This window comes from Salmo salar, chromosome 12 (assembly GCF_965601325.2).
Source record: "Salmo salar chromosome 12, fSalSal1, whole genome shotgun sequence".
Lineage (NCBI taxonomy): Eukaryota > Metazoa > Chordata > Actinopteri > Salmoniformes > Salmonidae > Salmo > Salmo salar.
The window spans coordinates 105,698,772-105,713,771 of record NC_138302.1 but is presented as its reverse complement, the minus strand read 5'-3'; the positions used below and the strand labels follow the sequence as shown (position 1 = coordinate 105,713,771).

The following is a 15,000-nucleotide window of genomic DNA, read 5'->3' as shown; positions in this document are numbered from 1 at the left end:
ACCTTAATCCCATAGAAAATTTGTGGGCAGAACTGAAAAAGTGTGTGCGAGCAAGGAGGCCTACAAACCTGACTCAGTTACACCAGCTCTGTCAGGAGGAAATGGCCAAAATTCATCCAACTTATTGTGGGAAGCTTGTGGAAGGCTACCCAAAACATTTGCCCCAAGTTAAACAATTTAAAGGCAATGCTACCAAATACTAATTGAGTGTATGTAAACTTCTGACCCACTGGGAATGTGATGAAAGAAATAAAAGCTGAAATAAATCATTCTCTCTACTATTATTCTGACATTTCACATTCTTAAAATAAAGTGGTGATCCAAACTGACCTAAGAAAGGGAATTTTTACTAGGATTAAATGTCAGGAATTGTGAAAAAATTTGTTAAAAAAATTAATTTAAATGTATTTGGCTAAGGTGTATGTAAACTTCTGACTTCAACTGTATCTGAATTGCATCATGGGTGAACTGAACCAGGTTTTCATCTAGGATATTGCCTGTACTTATCTCCATTCCGTTTCTTTTTTATCCTGAAAAACTCCCCAGTCCTTAATGATTACAAGCATACCCATAACATGATGCAGCCACCACTGTAGTTGAAAATATGCAGAGCGGTACTCAATAATATGTTGTATTGGATTTGGCCCAATTTGCCACATTTTTTGCAGTATTACTTTAGTGCCTTGTTGCAAACAGGATGCGTGTGTTGGAATATTGTTATTCTGTACAGGCTTCCTTCTTTTCACGCTGTCATTTAGGTTAGTATTGTGGAGTAACTACAATGTTGTTGATCCATCCTCAGCTTTCTCCTATCACAGCCATTCAACTCTGTACCTGTTTTAAAGTCACCAATGGCCTTATGGTGAAATCCCTGAGAGGTTTCCTTCCTCTCTGGCAACTGAGTTAGGAGGGACGCCTGTATCTTTGTAGTGACTGGGTGAATTGATACACCATCCAAAGTGTACTTAATATCTCCACCATGCTCAAAGGGATATTGAAAGTCAGCTTTTTTTTTTACCCATCTACCAATAGTTGCCCTATGCGAGGAAAACCTCCTTGGTCTTTGTGGTTGAATCTGTGTTTGAAATTCACAGTTCTACTGAGGGACCTTGCAGATAATTGTATGTGTGGGGTACAGAGATGAGGTAGTCATTCACAAATCACCATTATTGCACCCAGAGTGAGTCCATATCACTTATTATGTGACTTGTTTAGGCTTGTCATTACAAAGGGATTATTGAATACTTATTGAATCAAGACATTTCAGCTTCTCATTTGTTAAATTAATTTGTAAACATAATTCCACTTTGACATTATGGGGTATTGTGTGTACGCCAGTGACAATTTTTTTAATCATTAAATTCAAGCTGTAACACAACAAAATATGGAAAAAGTCAAGGGGTGTGAATACTTCTGAAGGCACTGCATGTAACATTTGGAAAGTACTCAGAGCACATCCCTTTATCCATCATTACATTACAGGCTTATTCTAAAATGTATTAATTATTATATCATTTATTCGCTCATCAATCTACACACAATAATGACAAAGCAAAAACAAGTGCATTTTTTTTGTTGCTAATTTATACAAAAAATAAAACTGAAATACCTTATTAACATAAGTATTCAGACCCTTTGCTATGAGACTCGATATTGAGCTCAGGTGCATCCTGTTTCTATTGATCATCATTGATCCTTGATGAAAACCTGCTCCAGAGCGCTCAGGACCTCAGACTGGGGCGAAGATTCACCTTCCAACAGGACAATTATCCTAAGCACACAGCCAAGACAACGCAGGAGTGGCTTCGGGACAAGTCTCTGAATGTCCTTGAGTGGCCCATCAAGAGCCCAGACTTGAACCCGATCGAACATCTCTGGAGAGACCTGAAAATAGCTGTGCAGCAACGGTCGCCATCCAACCTGACAGAGCTTGAGAGGATCTGCAGAGAAGAATGGGAGAAACTCCCCAAATCCAGGTGTGCCAAGCTTGTAGCATCATACCAAAGAAGACTCGAGGCTGTAATCGCTGCCAAAGGCGCTTCAACAAAGTACTGAGTAAAGGGTCTGAATACTTATGTAAATGTGATATTTTATTTATAATTTGTTTTGCAAAAACAACTCAAAACCTGTTTTTGCTTTGTCATTATGTGGTATTGTGTGTAGATTGATGAAGGAAAAAAAACGATTTTATCCATTTTAGAATAAGGCTGTAACGTAACAAAATGTGGACACAGTCAAGGGGTCTGAATACTTTCCGAATGCACTGTATATATATATATAGCTAGCAGTATGAAGCTTCTTAGTGTTAGCTAGCAGTATGAAGCTTCTTAGTGTTAGCTAGCAGTATGAAGCTTCTTAGTGTTAGCTAGCGGTATGAAGCTTCTTAGTGTTAGCTAGCGGTATGAAGCTTCTTAGTGTTAGCTAGCGGTATGAGGCTTCTTAGCATTAGCTAGCAGTATGAGGCTTCTTAGTGTTAGCTAGCAGTATGTAGCTTCTTAGCGTTAGCTAGCAGTATGTAGGTTCTTAGCGTTAGCTAGCAGTATGAGGCTTCTTAGCGTTAGCTAGCAGTATGAAGCTTCTTAGCGTTAGCTAGCAGTATGAAGCTTCTTAGTGTTAGCTAGCAGTATGAAGCTTCTTAGCGTTAGCTAGCAGTATGAAGCTTCTTAGCGTTAGCTAGCAGGCTAACAGGCCAGTAACAGAGGCTAGCTAGAAGCTGATTTGAGACTTACCCTCTAGACTGCCCAGCCTGGTCAGTAGTTTGGGCCGGTTGGGGGGTGGCGGGGTGCCGGCCCGGCAGGGTGGGGGGTCCATTGGGTGGGGGGTCTCCTGTCCCCCTCCTGTCTTAGCCTGTCCCCCTCCTGTCTTAGCCTGTCCCCCTCCTGTCTTAGCCTGTCCCCCTCCTGTCTTAGCCTGTCCCAGAGAGTTGTCCACACAGGACTCACAGAGGGAAGCATCCTCTCCTCCCTCCTCACTCTGGTTGGGGACGGCCACCATCACATTATCCTCTGTCAGGTCCATCACTGAAACAAACAATATCATCATCAACAACACAGTCCTCTGTCAAATGATTGTTATTAAAAGTTATTCTTGTAAAACTGAAATGAATCAGCTGGCTTACTGTGGTTCAGATCTCCTATCACTGTGCCTTTATATGATGCCATACATAATATGACTGCACAGGTTCACGATCTCTGTCGCCACCCAGAGGTGGCTCTCAGAAAACAGCCGACACTGCACTGTAGTCCTAAATCAAAATGTGTGGGGGGGGGTGTCATTTGTTCTACCTGTAGAGGTCAGAGGTTAGAGGTTAGAGGTCCTACCTGTAGAGGGGTTGTCTTCGTCGCTGACCAGGTCCTCTGAGGTGGTTGCCAGTGGAGCCAGAGGGTCCTCTTCCTCTGATAGGCTGGGAGGGTCCTCTACCCCCCCACACGCCTCACAACACTCTAACACACACACACACACACACACACACACACACACACACACACACACACACACACACACACACACACACACAAACACACACACACACACACACACACACACACACACACACACACACACACACACACACACGGAGTTATATAGAAGTTTATCAGCATGAAAGTATGAACTTTTTTACTATTACAGTGGGTCGTGTGTGTGTGTGTGTGTGTGTGTGTGTGTGTGTGTGTGTGTGGTGTGTGTGTGTGTGTGTGTGTGTGTGTGTGTGTGTGTGTGTGTGTGTGTGTGTGTGTGTGTGTACCTGGCTCAGTCCCCTCCAGACCCCTCCTAACCAGTTGGTCCGGGGTCTCCAGACCCCTCCTAACCAGTTGGTCCGGGGTCTCCAGACCCCTCCTAACCAGTTGGTCTAGGGTCTGTGGTACTGCTGCCTTCCTCTCTACAGCTGCAACACACAGAACAATATCAGCAGGTTCATCCTACACATACATTCAGTTAGATAAAAGTCAAGTGTCCATCTTGGTCTCTCACCTGAAGAGTTCTGCTGCTTCTTTTTCCTCCACTTCCAGGGTTTAAAGATCCGTCCCAGACTGGCCAGTTTACTGTTCATCCTGACGGGAGGGGTCCGCACCCCCGAGACCATACCCCCTGGAGCACCCTCCTCCTGCTGCTGCTCCATCACTGAGAGGAGAGAGTGAGGAGGAGGAGAGGAGAGGAGGAGAGGAGAGAAGGAGGAGGAGAGGAGAGAGGGAGGAGGAGAGGAGAGAGGGAGGAGGAGAGGAGAGAGGGAGGAGGAGGAGGAGAGGAGAGGAAGGGAAGAGAGTTAACACAGCATCACCTATAGGACTAACAGGGAGCTGTTAGGGGGTAGTGCGTATGGCCCAGCACATCACTGGGGCTTCCTGCCATCCAGGACCTCTATACCAGGCGGTGTCAGAGGAAAGCCCAAAAAATTGCCAAAGACTCCAGCCACCCTACTGTGGTCATAGACTGTTCTCTCTGCTACCGCACGGCAAGCGGTACGGAGCACAAAGTCAAGGTCCAAAAGGCTTCTTAACAGCTTCTACCCCCAAGCCATAAGACACTTGAACAGCTAATCAAACGGCTTCCTATTTGCATTGTCCCCACTCCACCCCCCATTTTTACGCTGATGCTACTCTCTGTTTATTATCTATGCATAGTCACTTTACCTCTACCTATATGTACATATTACCCGAATTACCTCGACTAACCTCGACAAAAAAAAAAACGACCACAGACTGGTTTGATACAGATTGTAAAATTATAAGGAAAAAACTTAGAACACTATCAAACCAAAAGCGCAGAGACCCAAATAACGGTGAATTACACCTTCATTACTGTGAGACAATAAACGTAACACTCAGAACCAAAAAAAAAAGCCCAGTACAACAGCAAGTAGATGACAATGATTGAGGAGTCCATAAACACAAACAACTTCTGGAAAAACTGGAAAAACCTGAAAGAAAATTCAAACTAGAGGAATTAGCGATACAAAATGGGGACATATGGACAACGCCATTTTAAAACCTTCGACAACATCGTTCAAATTGATGCAAACGCAAAACAATGTCAAATTCATGAGAAGTTCAATGTATTAGAAAAAGCTAGAAAGGAAAATCGAAATCCATTGGACTCCCCAGGAGCTCTATAAGAAATTTCAGGCCCTAATTTTTTAAAGCATGCGGACCTGATGGTATCCTAAATCATTTCAGGTTCTGCCCCCAATCCATAACACTGCTGAACAGTGTCATGACGTAGGCCTGTTGGTGAGGTTTATGACCCCCATAAATACCTTTCCCCTTTTCTCTCTCTCTACTTTATAGAGTTGACTCTTGGAAAGCCCTTTGTAACATAGAGAGAGACATCAAAAGGTGGGAAACGGAACCATATTTCGGTAATCCAACCAGTTGAAAATATGCGTTGGGACTTAATGAATATGATGTCAGATCGGTTGTCATCTGAAACATTATTACTGATGACAGGACGACATAAACTGTATTTTGGAAAGTCTACACATTCTAGTTATCAGATTCACATGGAATTGTTGTGCAATTTAAATGTTTAAATATGAAACTATTTGTGAAAAGATTAAATGTAATTTTAGCTTCTTAATGAGAGAACGGTTTGTCATAGAGTAAACTCTGCTCACTCAGAGGCCCCGCCCAAGTGAACAGGCATTGGTTGTAAACTATGAAACACGCCCTTCTCTTCACCATGATATAAGTCCGTTGACTCAAAATCCAACTTCCTGTTCCAAGGACGTGAGGACTTGCGATCCCCACGTTGAAAGGACAAAGATCACCTACAGAACTAAGCCAACCTCATCCTGTCCTCCAGTGTTCCACCCTCAGTCCAATGGCCAGTCAGAGCGAGCCAATCAAGACCTGGAGATAACTCTTCGCTGCCTTGTCTCCGCCAACCACACCCCCCGGAGCCAGCAAATCGTGTGGGTTGAATAACACCCTCCCCTGCTCTGCCACTGGGCTCTCGCCTTTCAAGTGTTCCCTGGGTTATCAGCCCCTGCTCTTCCCGGAGCAAAAGGAAGAGGTCGGCATACCCTCAGCCCAGATGTTTGTCTGCCGCTGTCGCCGTACCTGGAAGAGAGCCCGGTCGGCTCTTCTCAAGACGACCTCCAGATATCGATGACAAGCGGACCACCACTGGACCCCGGCTCCCCGGTATCGTCTTGGGCAGAAGGTATGGCTGTCCACTCGGGATCTGCCCCTCCAGGTGGAGTCCCGCAAAACTTTCCCCCACTTTATCGGCCTTTTCCCCATCTCCAAGATTATTAGCCTCGCTGCAGTTCGTCTTCTGTTGCCCCGTACCCTCGTATACATCCCACTTTTCATGTGTCTAGATGTAAACCCATGTCTCACAGCCCTTTTCTCTCCTGTTTTTGGATCTTTCTCATCGACGGCGAACCGGCGTACACGGTAAGGCGCCTCCTGAAGGTTTGACCATGGGGCAGGCGATTCCATTACCTGGTTGTCCCGGAGGAGAGGTGCTGGGTCCCCCCCAGGCATCATCGCTGAGTTCCAATGCCGGCAACCTGGTCAACCAGGTAAACGCCCAGGTAGGACGCCAGGTGGTGCCCCTAGAGGGGGGGGGTACTGTCACACCCTGATCTGTTTCACCTGTCTTTGTGCTTGTCTCCACCCCCCTCCAGGTGTCGCTCATCTTCCCCATTATCCCCAGTGTACCTGTGTTGTCTGTTGTCAGTTCATTTTGTTTCGTCAAGCCTACCAGCGCTTTTTCCCGTGCTCCTGTTTTCTAGCTTTCCTGATTTTGACCGTTCTGCCTGCCCTGATCCTGAGCCTGCCTGCCATTCTGTACCTTTCAGACTCTGCTCTGGACTACTGACCTCTGCCTGCCCTTGACCTGTCGTTTGCCTGATCCCGTTTGAGTAATAAACTGTGTTACTTCGAACTGTCTGCATCTGGTTCTTCTCCTGAGCCTTGACACATCTGGAAACATCTAAAATACAGTGACCCCCTCTCATATCATTACCAAGCCCTGCGATACCAAGAGCTGAGCAAAGAAAAGACTCCCCTCATCCAGCTGATCCTGGGCTGACCAGAACATCGAATCAATCCGAATAAACCAAATTACAACAGAGTCAAAACAAAACTACATTACTTTTTGGGAAACACAAGCACAAGCACAAAGCAAAATGCAGTGCTATCTGGCCCTAAATTGACAATACGCCATGGCTATCAATTTGACCATGGTTACTGTTCAAAACCTTCACGTTTTGACCTTTGTCAAAACCTTGACAAATGTACAGGCTCAGTGAGCACAGCCTTGCCATTGAGAAGGGTAGACACAGTAAAACCTGGTTCCCTGTAGAGGAACTGTTGTGCAACCACTGTATCACAGCAGAACTTGAGACAGAACTGCATTTTCTGATAAAATGTCAAAAATATAAAACAATTAGATTGTCATTTCCCCAAATTTGAAAGCATTATTCAAGGTTTCAAAGACCTCTCTGATGAGGATAGGCTACCCGTCCTGTTGGGGGAGGACGCAGAGAGCTGTGGGTTGGCAGCGCACTACATTGCTGCCTGCCATAAGATGAGGGCCAGCGTCTGACAGACCAACCAACCTGCACATGTCCTCTACGCTTATTGTTATTGTCCAATCAGAGCCATTTGCATTGCTAGTTATAGCCTAATGTTAGCTGGATAGCTAAAATTGAACCTAGTTGGTTAGCTTCAGATTCATGCAGGGTAGTAATGTTTTGAGTTGGGATTATGATTCATTGTTTAGATAGATATATTTTTGTCTAAACAAAAAGACTCCACTATGCAAGTAACCTTTCACTATATCGTTTACACCTTCTGTATCCTGTGCATGTGACAAATACATTTAGATGTTATTTGATATAGTGTGATATAGTGTGTGTTTACCAGAGACGGTAATGTGAAGAACAACATATAGGACTAGATAAAGGATATAGGATAACGTTAGGCCAACGAGTGTCCAAGTTCTAAAATTCTCTGGTAGAACGCCCTGCTTTTACTTCGTCACACTCACAACCATAAGCTATTTTCTGTAATTAGCTTGCGGCTAATTTTTAAATAATGATCTTGTTGTGAGTTTATTTTCTTTAAATAATTAATCCGAATTCGCTAAAGTTAAGACGTTGTATGTCATTATTTGAACTGGCTAGCAAGCGAATTTAAAGTTAACTTAAAGTTAGCTAGCTAGCTAACAAGCTAGAAACGAACCAAAGCATTACTTAGAAAGTTGCTTTTAGTTACCTGGTTTGCTAGATTGAAATATACTAAATTCATGTTTAACAAAGGGATTTTTAATAGTCACATCTGTAGAGTAGAGAGAGGAAAAAGTGGAAAGGTATTTATGGGGGTCATAAACCTCCCCACTCACCTCATGACAGTAGCTTTATCTATTTGTTTTTAATCAATCGAAAAAACTGCAATTCTCAATGAATTCATTCAACACCAGAGTCCTAAACTGCCCTAGTGGCACCAGGGAATCAAGATACAAGGATTTTTGTAGGTTTTTCCAACAATGGGTGGCACTAAAACTAAAGTAGAATTTACCTAAATTGGTCGAGACCATAGTGACCTCAAGAGTTAACCAATCCTGGGAGTAGCTTTGGTAGCTCATTGTTTTATTCATAAGTATTAGGGTTTAGGACACATCCCATGTTGACTGTACTGTTACAGGTCTGGACCACAGAGAGGGATAGGATTCCCAGAATATTGATTTGTCATTATAGAGCCTGTCGATGAAGAGATTCATCATGTTCCTATTACAGATTACAAGGTCTCTCTCTCTTTTTCTCTCTATCTGTCTCTCTCTCTCTCTCTTTCAATTCAATTAGATTCAATTAGCTTTTTTTGCATGACTAAACAATCTACATATGTGACCGACCGGCTCGATTCAGTCTTATGTAGCAAAATTTGAAATATTGTTTTTTTACATTGGATAAAAGTAGGGACTCAGAGATAATAAAAATACAAAAAAATGGTATGTCATACACTACAGTTGAGAAGCAAAAGGTAAAGTCATTCCGCTTTGAAAGTTGCAAAACTTGTTACCCCACTTTTGAGAAAATAGCCCTGGAATGTTTTGATACCTACTGGAGAGCTCTTCTTTGTCTCCACCCATTCAGCATCGTTCACACCCTCATTAAGCCTTAGCCCCACCCATCTCTTTAAGGATTCACACGTGAGGCCATGTGCTAAACAGAGTGAGTACAGTAGTGTACTAAACAACCAAAGATTTCAAGACTAAAGGTTGGTTCATACTACATCTATCGACTTGTCTGCATACAATTGTCGCAGTGACATCATGAACATTCTATTGTCGTCCAACATCAAACGTGTCGTTATGAAAAGTATAAAATCATAAACACAAAAACGACAGGCTGCATGACATCAGCAGTGGTCCAAAATAACATAAGTGTTGTATTCTAACACCAATAAACCAAAAAATCTGTTTGACTTCTTAGGGCTAGGCCCCTTTTTTCTCAATTTCCGCCTGACTGACGTGCCCAAAGTAAACTGCCTGTTGCTCAGGCCCTGAAGCCAGGATATGTATACAAGTGGTACCATTGGAAAGAAAACACTTTGAAGTTTTAGAAATGTTAAAATAATGTAGGAGACTATAACACAACAGATATGGTAGGAGAAAATCCAAAGAAAAACCAAGCAGATTTTGTTTTGTTTGAGAGACCATGGTTTTACAATGGAAAGTATAGGGGCATACTGAATTCTACCTCCCAGGATGCAATTCCTATGGCTTCCACAGGGTGTCAGCAGTCTATGTTCCAGGTTTCAGGCTTGTAACTTCAAAAATGAATAAGAATTATCAGTTTTAGTAGAGGGACACAGTCTTGGAAATTCGTGTTTGGGCCATGAAGACAAGATGCACCTGCTAAAATCGGTTTCCTATTGAACATACTTCTTTCCGTAAGAAATATTATAGTTTGATTACATTTTAGGGTATCTGAGGAGTTTAGGGGTAGATTTTTGGATTCTTTTCTCTGCATGTTGAACGAGTGGATTACTCAAATCGATGGCGCCAACTAAACTGACTTTTTGGGATATAAACGATTTTATCTAACAAAACGACACTATATGTTATAGCTGGGACCCTTTGGATGACAAATCAGAGGAAGATTTTAAAATTTTTTTCTCCAAAAAGTAAGTAAAAAAGAAAAAATACAACTTGGACATTACCGTGTAGTTTACCAATAACATGGTCTGGTGGTGGTGTGGATATCTTTATGAGCCCTCGTGAAAAATAGTGCACTACAAAGAGAATAGGATGTCATTTAGAATGCGCTCTGACTCTGATCACAGCCTGGTGTCTGAGTGATGGAGAGATTGACAGGCTGGATGGGTCCGTTGGGAACCAACAACCGTAACTACAGATCCATAGCATCTGCTACTCTAAACATGGCATGGATTCCATTCAATATTTACTACAATGCTTTATTAGATAGGACCAATAAACCACTGAAAGGAGAGAAGCAGCACCTACATCAGCAGTAGTCTACGTTTTATCTACAGTACAGCAGCAGGTGAACAGGGATTTGCAACAAAGTGCTTTAGCATTGATTGCCCTGCCTGCTGCAACCACAGCCTAACTGCATTATACAGGCCATATTGATAGGTTGGAGTGTCAACTGTACTATAGTGTAGTGTAATATAGTGTACTATACTCTACTATAGTGTAGTGTAATATAGTGTACTATACTCTACTATAGCATAGTGTAATATAGTGTACTATACTGTACTATAGTGTAGTGTAATATAGTATACTATACTGTACTATAGTGTAGTGTAATATAGTGTACTATACTGTACTATAGTGTAGTGTAATATAGTGTACTATACTGTACTATAGTGTAGTGTAATATAGTGTACTATACTGTACTATAGCATAGTGTAATATAGTGTACTATACTGTACTATAATGTAGTGTAATATAGTGTACCATACTCTACTATAGTGTAGTGTAATATAGTGTACTATACTGTACTATAATGTAGTGTAATATAGTGTACTATACTCTACTATAGTGTAGTGTAATATAGTATACTATACTGTACTATAGCATAGTGTAATATAGTGTACTATACTGTACTATAATGTAGTGTAATATAGTGTACTATACTCTACTATAGTGTAGTGTAATATAGTGTACTATACTGTACTATAGCATAGTGTAATATAGTGTACTATACTGTACTATAGTGTAGTGTAATATAGTATACTATACTGTACTATAGTGTAGTGTAATATAGTGTACTATACTCTACTATAGTGTAGTGTAATATAGTATACTATACTGTACTATAGTGTAGTGTAATATAGTGTACTATACTGTACTATAATGTAGTGTACTATACTGTACTATACTGTACTATAATGTAGTGTAACATAGTGTACTATACTGTATTATACTGTACTATAGCATAGTGTAATATGCATAGTGTACTATACTGTACGATAATATAGTGTAATATAGTGTACTATACTGTACTATAGCATAGTGTAATATAGTGTACTATACTGTATTATAATGTAGTGTACTATACTGTACTATACTGTACTATAGCATAGTGTAATATGCATAGTGTACTATACTGCACTATAGTGTAATAGGAGTTGCAACAATTTCGGCAGATAATTTTAGAAAGAGAGGGTCCAGATTGTCTAGCCCGGCTGATTTATAGGGGTCCAGATTTTGCAGCTCTTTCAGAACATCAGCTATCTGGATTTGGGTGAAGGAGAAATGGTGGGGGCTTTGGCGGGTTGCTGTGGAGGGTGCCGGGCAGTTGACCGGGGTTGGGGTAGCCAGGTGGAAGGCATGGCCAGCCGTAGAGAAATGCTTATTGAAATTCTCAATTATAGTGGATTTATCGGTGGTAACAGTGTTTCCTAGCCTCAGTGCAGTGGGCAGCTGGGAGGAGGTGCTCTTATTCTCCATGGACTTTACAGTGCACCAGAACTTTTTGGAGTTTGTGCTACAGGATGCAAATTTCTGCTTGAAAAAGCTAGCCTTAACTTTCCTAACTGCCTGTCTATATTTGTTCCTAACTTCCCTGAAAAGTTGCATATCACGGGGGCTGTTCGATGCTAATGCAGAACGCCACAGGATGTTTTTGTGTTGGTTAAGGGCAGTCAGGTCTGGAGTGAACCAAGGGCTATATCTGTTCCTGGTTCTACATTTTTTGAATGGGGCTTATTTAAGATGGTGAGGAAAGCACTTTTAAAGAATAACCAGGCATCCTCTACTGACGGGATGAGGTCAATATCCTTCCAGGATACCCCGGCCAGGTCGATTAGAAAGGCCTGCTGGCTGAAGTGTTTCAGGGAGCGTTTGACAGTGATGAGGGGTGGTCGTTTGCTCGCAGACCCATTACGGATGCAGGCAATGAGGCAGTGATCGCTGAGGTCTTGATTGAAAACAGCAGAGGTGTATTTGGAGGGCGAGTTAGTTAGGATGATATCTATGAGGGTGCCCGTGTTTACGGATTTGGGGTTGTACCTGGTAGGTTCATTGATAATTTGTGTGAGATTGAGGGCATCTAGCTTAGATTGTAGGATGGCCGGGGTGTTAAGAATGTCCCAGTTTAGGTCACCTAGTAGCACGAGCTCAGAAGATAGATGGGGGGCAATCAATTCACATATGGTGTCAAGGGCACAGCTGGGGGCTGAGGGTGGTCTATAGCAAGCGGCAACAGTGAGATATTTGTTTCTGGAAAGGTGAATTTTTAGAAGTAGAAGCTCGAATTGTTTGGGTACAGACTTGGATTGAAATACAGAACTCTGCAGGCTATCTTTGCAGTAGATTGCAACACCGCCCCCTTTGGCATCCGTAGAGTACGACCTTTCCTCACACAGGAAGCGGCGCAGGTCCTAATCCAGGCACTTGTCATCTCCCGTCCGGACTACTGCAACTCACTGTTGTCTGAGCTCTACCCCTTGTCCCATACAACCCCTGCAATTTATCCAGAATACTATGTGACCCCACTCTTCTGCACACTCCACTGGCTTCCAATCGAAGATCGCATCATCTTCTAGACTATGGTACTACGGAGCATCAAGAGGAACTGCCCCTTCCTACTCTGCTCAAACACTACGTCCCCAACCTGAGCACTCCGTTCCGCCACTGATCTCTTGGCCCTCCCACCCCTCCAACTCAGCCCAGTCAAAGAATTTCCCTGTCCTGGCACCCCAAATGGTGGAACCAGCGTCCCCCGAAAGTCAGGACAGCCGAGTCCCTGCCCATCTTCCCCCTGAAGCTAGGACAGCCTAGTCCCTGCCCATCTTCCCCCTGAAGCTAGGACAGCCTAGTCCCTGCCCATCTTCCCCCTGAAGCTAGGACAGCAGAGTCCCTGTCCATCTTCCCCCTGAAGCTAGGACAGCAGAGTCCCTGCCCATCTTCCCCCTGAAGCTAGGACAGCAGAGTCCCTGTCCATCTTCAGAAAACATCTGAAACTCTACCTCTTTGAAGAGTATCTTAAATAACTTTCACGGTTCCCCGGCGTACAAGTAACTACGTTGTGTCCTGGTCTCAGTATCCCAGGCTGATAGTTCAGTCTGTTCCCCGTCTCAGTATCCCAGGCTGATAGTTCAGTCTGTTCCCCGTCTCAGTATCCCAGGCTGATAGTTCAGTCTGTTCCCCGTCTCAGTATCCCAGGCTGATAGTTCAGTCTGTTCCCCGTCTCAGTATCCCAGGCTGATAGTTCAGTCTGTTCCCCGTCTCAGTATCCCAGGCTGATAGTTCAGTCTGTTCCCCGGCGTACACGTAACTACTGGCAGTACTCCAGCCCTCCTAGGGTAAGATTTGAATACCCCTTCCCTATATAGTGCACTACTTTGGGCTCCATAGGTGCTGTAGAAACTGAACATATAAGGCTATTCCTCCTCTATATAGGCAATAGGGTGCCATTTTGGACACAGCCAATGTGTTGTTCTTTAGTAAAGTTATTGTAGAACCTCTCACTGGTCTGTTTAAACAGACCAGTGTGTTATTTCTGCATTCCGTCCCCATCCACACACACAGGCCACTGATGCCCTTCGCCACATCGTTCAACCAGTTATATCAATACCTTCTGATGCCCCTTCGCCACATCGTTCAACCAGTTATATCAATACCTTCTGATGCCCCTTCGCCACATCGTTCAACCAGTTATATCAATACCTTCTGATGCCCCTTCGCCACATCGTTCAACCAGTTATATCAATACCTTCTGATGCCCCTTCGCCACATCGTTCAACCAGTTATATCAATACCTTCTGATGTCCTTCGCCACATCGTTCAACCAGTTATATCAATACCTTCTGATGCCCTTCGCCACATCGTTCAACCAGTTATATCAATACCTTCTGATGCCCCTTCGCCACATCGTTCAACCAGTTATATCAATACCTTCTGATGTCCTTCGCCACATCGTTCAACCAGTTATATCAATACCTTCTGATGCCCTTCGCCACATCGTTCAACCAGTTATATCAATACCTTCTGATGCCCCTTCGCCACATCGTTCAACCAGTTATATCAATACCTTCTGATGCCCCTTCGCCACATCGTTCAACCAGTTATATCAATACCTTCTGATGCCCTTCGCCACATCGTTCAACCAGTTATATCAATACCTTCTGATGCCCCTTCGCCACATCGTTCAACCAGTTATATCAATACCTTCTGATGCCCCTTCGCCACATCGTTCAACCAGTTATATCAATACCTTCTAACAGCAGTGTGTGTATGTGTGTGTGTGTGTGTGTGTGTGTGTGTGTGTGTGTGTGTGTGTGTGTGTGTGTGTGTGTGTGTGTGTGTGTGTGTGTGTGGTCTGCCTATCCATGTGAGAGACGCAGACTCGGTCTCAATCTTTAAGTCTTTACTGAAGACACATCTCTTCAGTAGGTCATATGATTAAGTATAGTCTGGCCCAGGAGTGTGAAGGTGAACGGAAAGGCACTGGAGCAACGAACCGCCCTTGCTGTCTCTGCCTGGCCGGTTCCCCTCTCTCCACTGGGATTGGCAAAGTGGTGG

General features: G+C 43.4%; 1 protein-coding gene across 1 annotated transcript in view; it reads right to left on the bottom strand.

Annotated features, from left to right (window-relative positions):
* The window catches only part of LOC106592089 (phosphatase and actin regulator 3), a 94,564-nt gene that overhangs the window by 62,900 nt on the left and 16,664 nt on the right, over positions 1-15,000 (bottom strand). Inside the window, exons 3-6 of the mRNA XM_082959582.1 lie at positions 3,973-4,122; positions 3,746-3,886; positions 3,321-3,443; positions 2,730-3,020 (exon numbers count right to left, since the gene is read on the bottom strand). Coding sequence (XP_082815708.1) covers positions 2,730-3,020; positions 3,321-3,443; positions 3,746-3,886; positions 3,973-4,122 — 705 coding nt within the window. The remainder of the gene's footprint in view (positions 1-2,729; positions 3,021-3,320; positions 3,444-3,745; positions 3,887-3,972; positions 4,123-15,000) is intronic.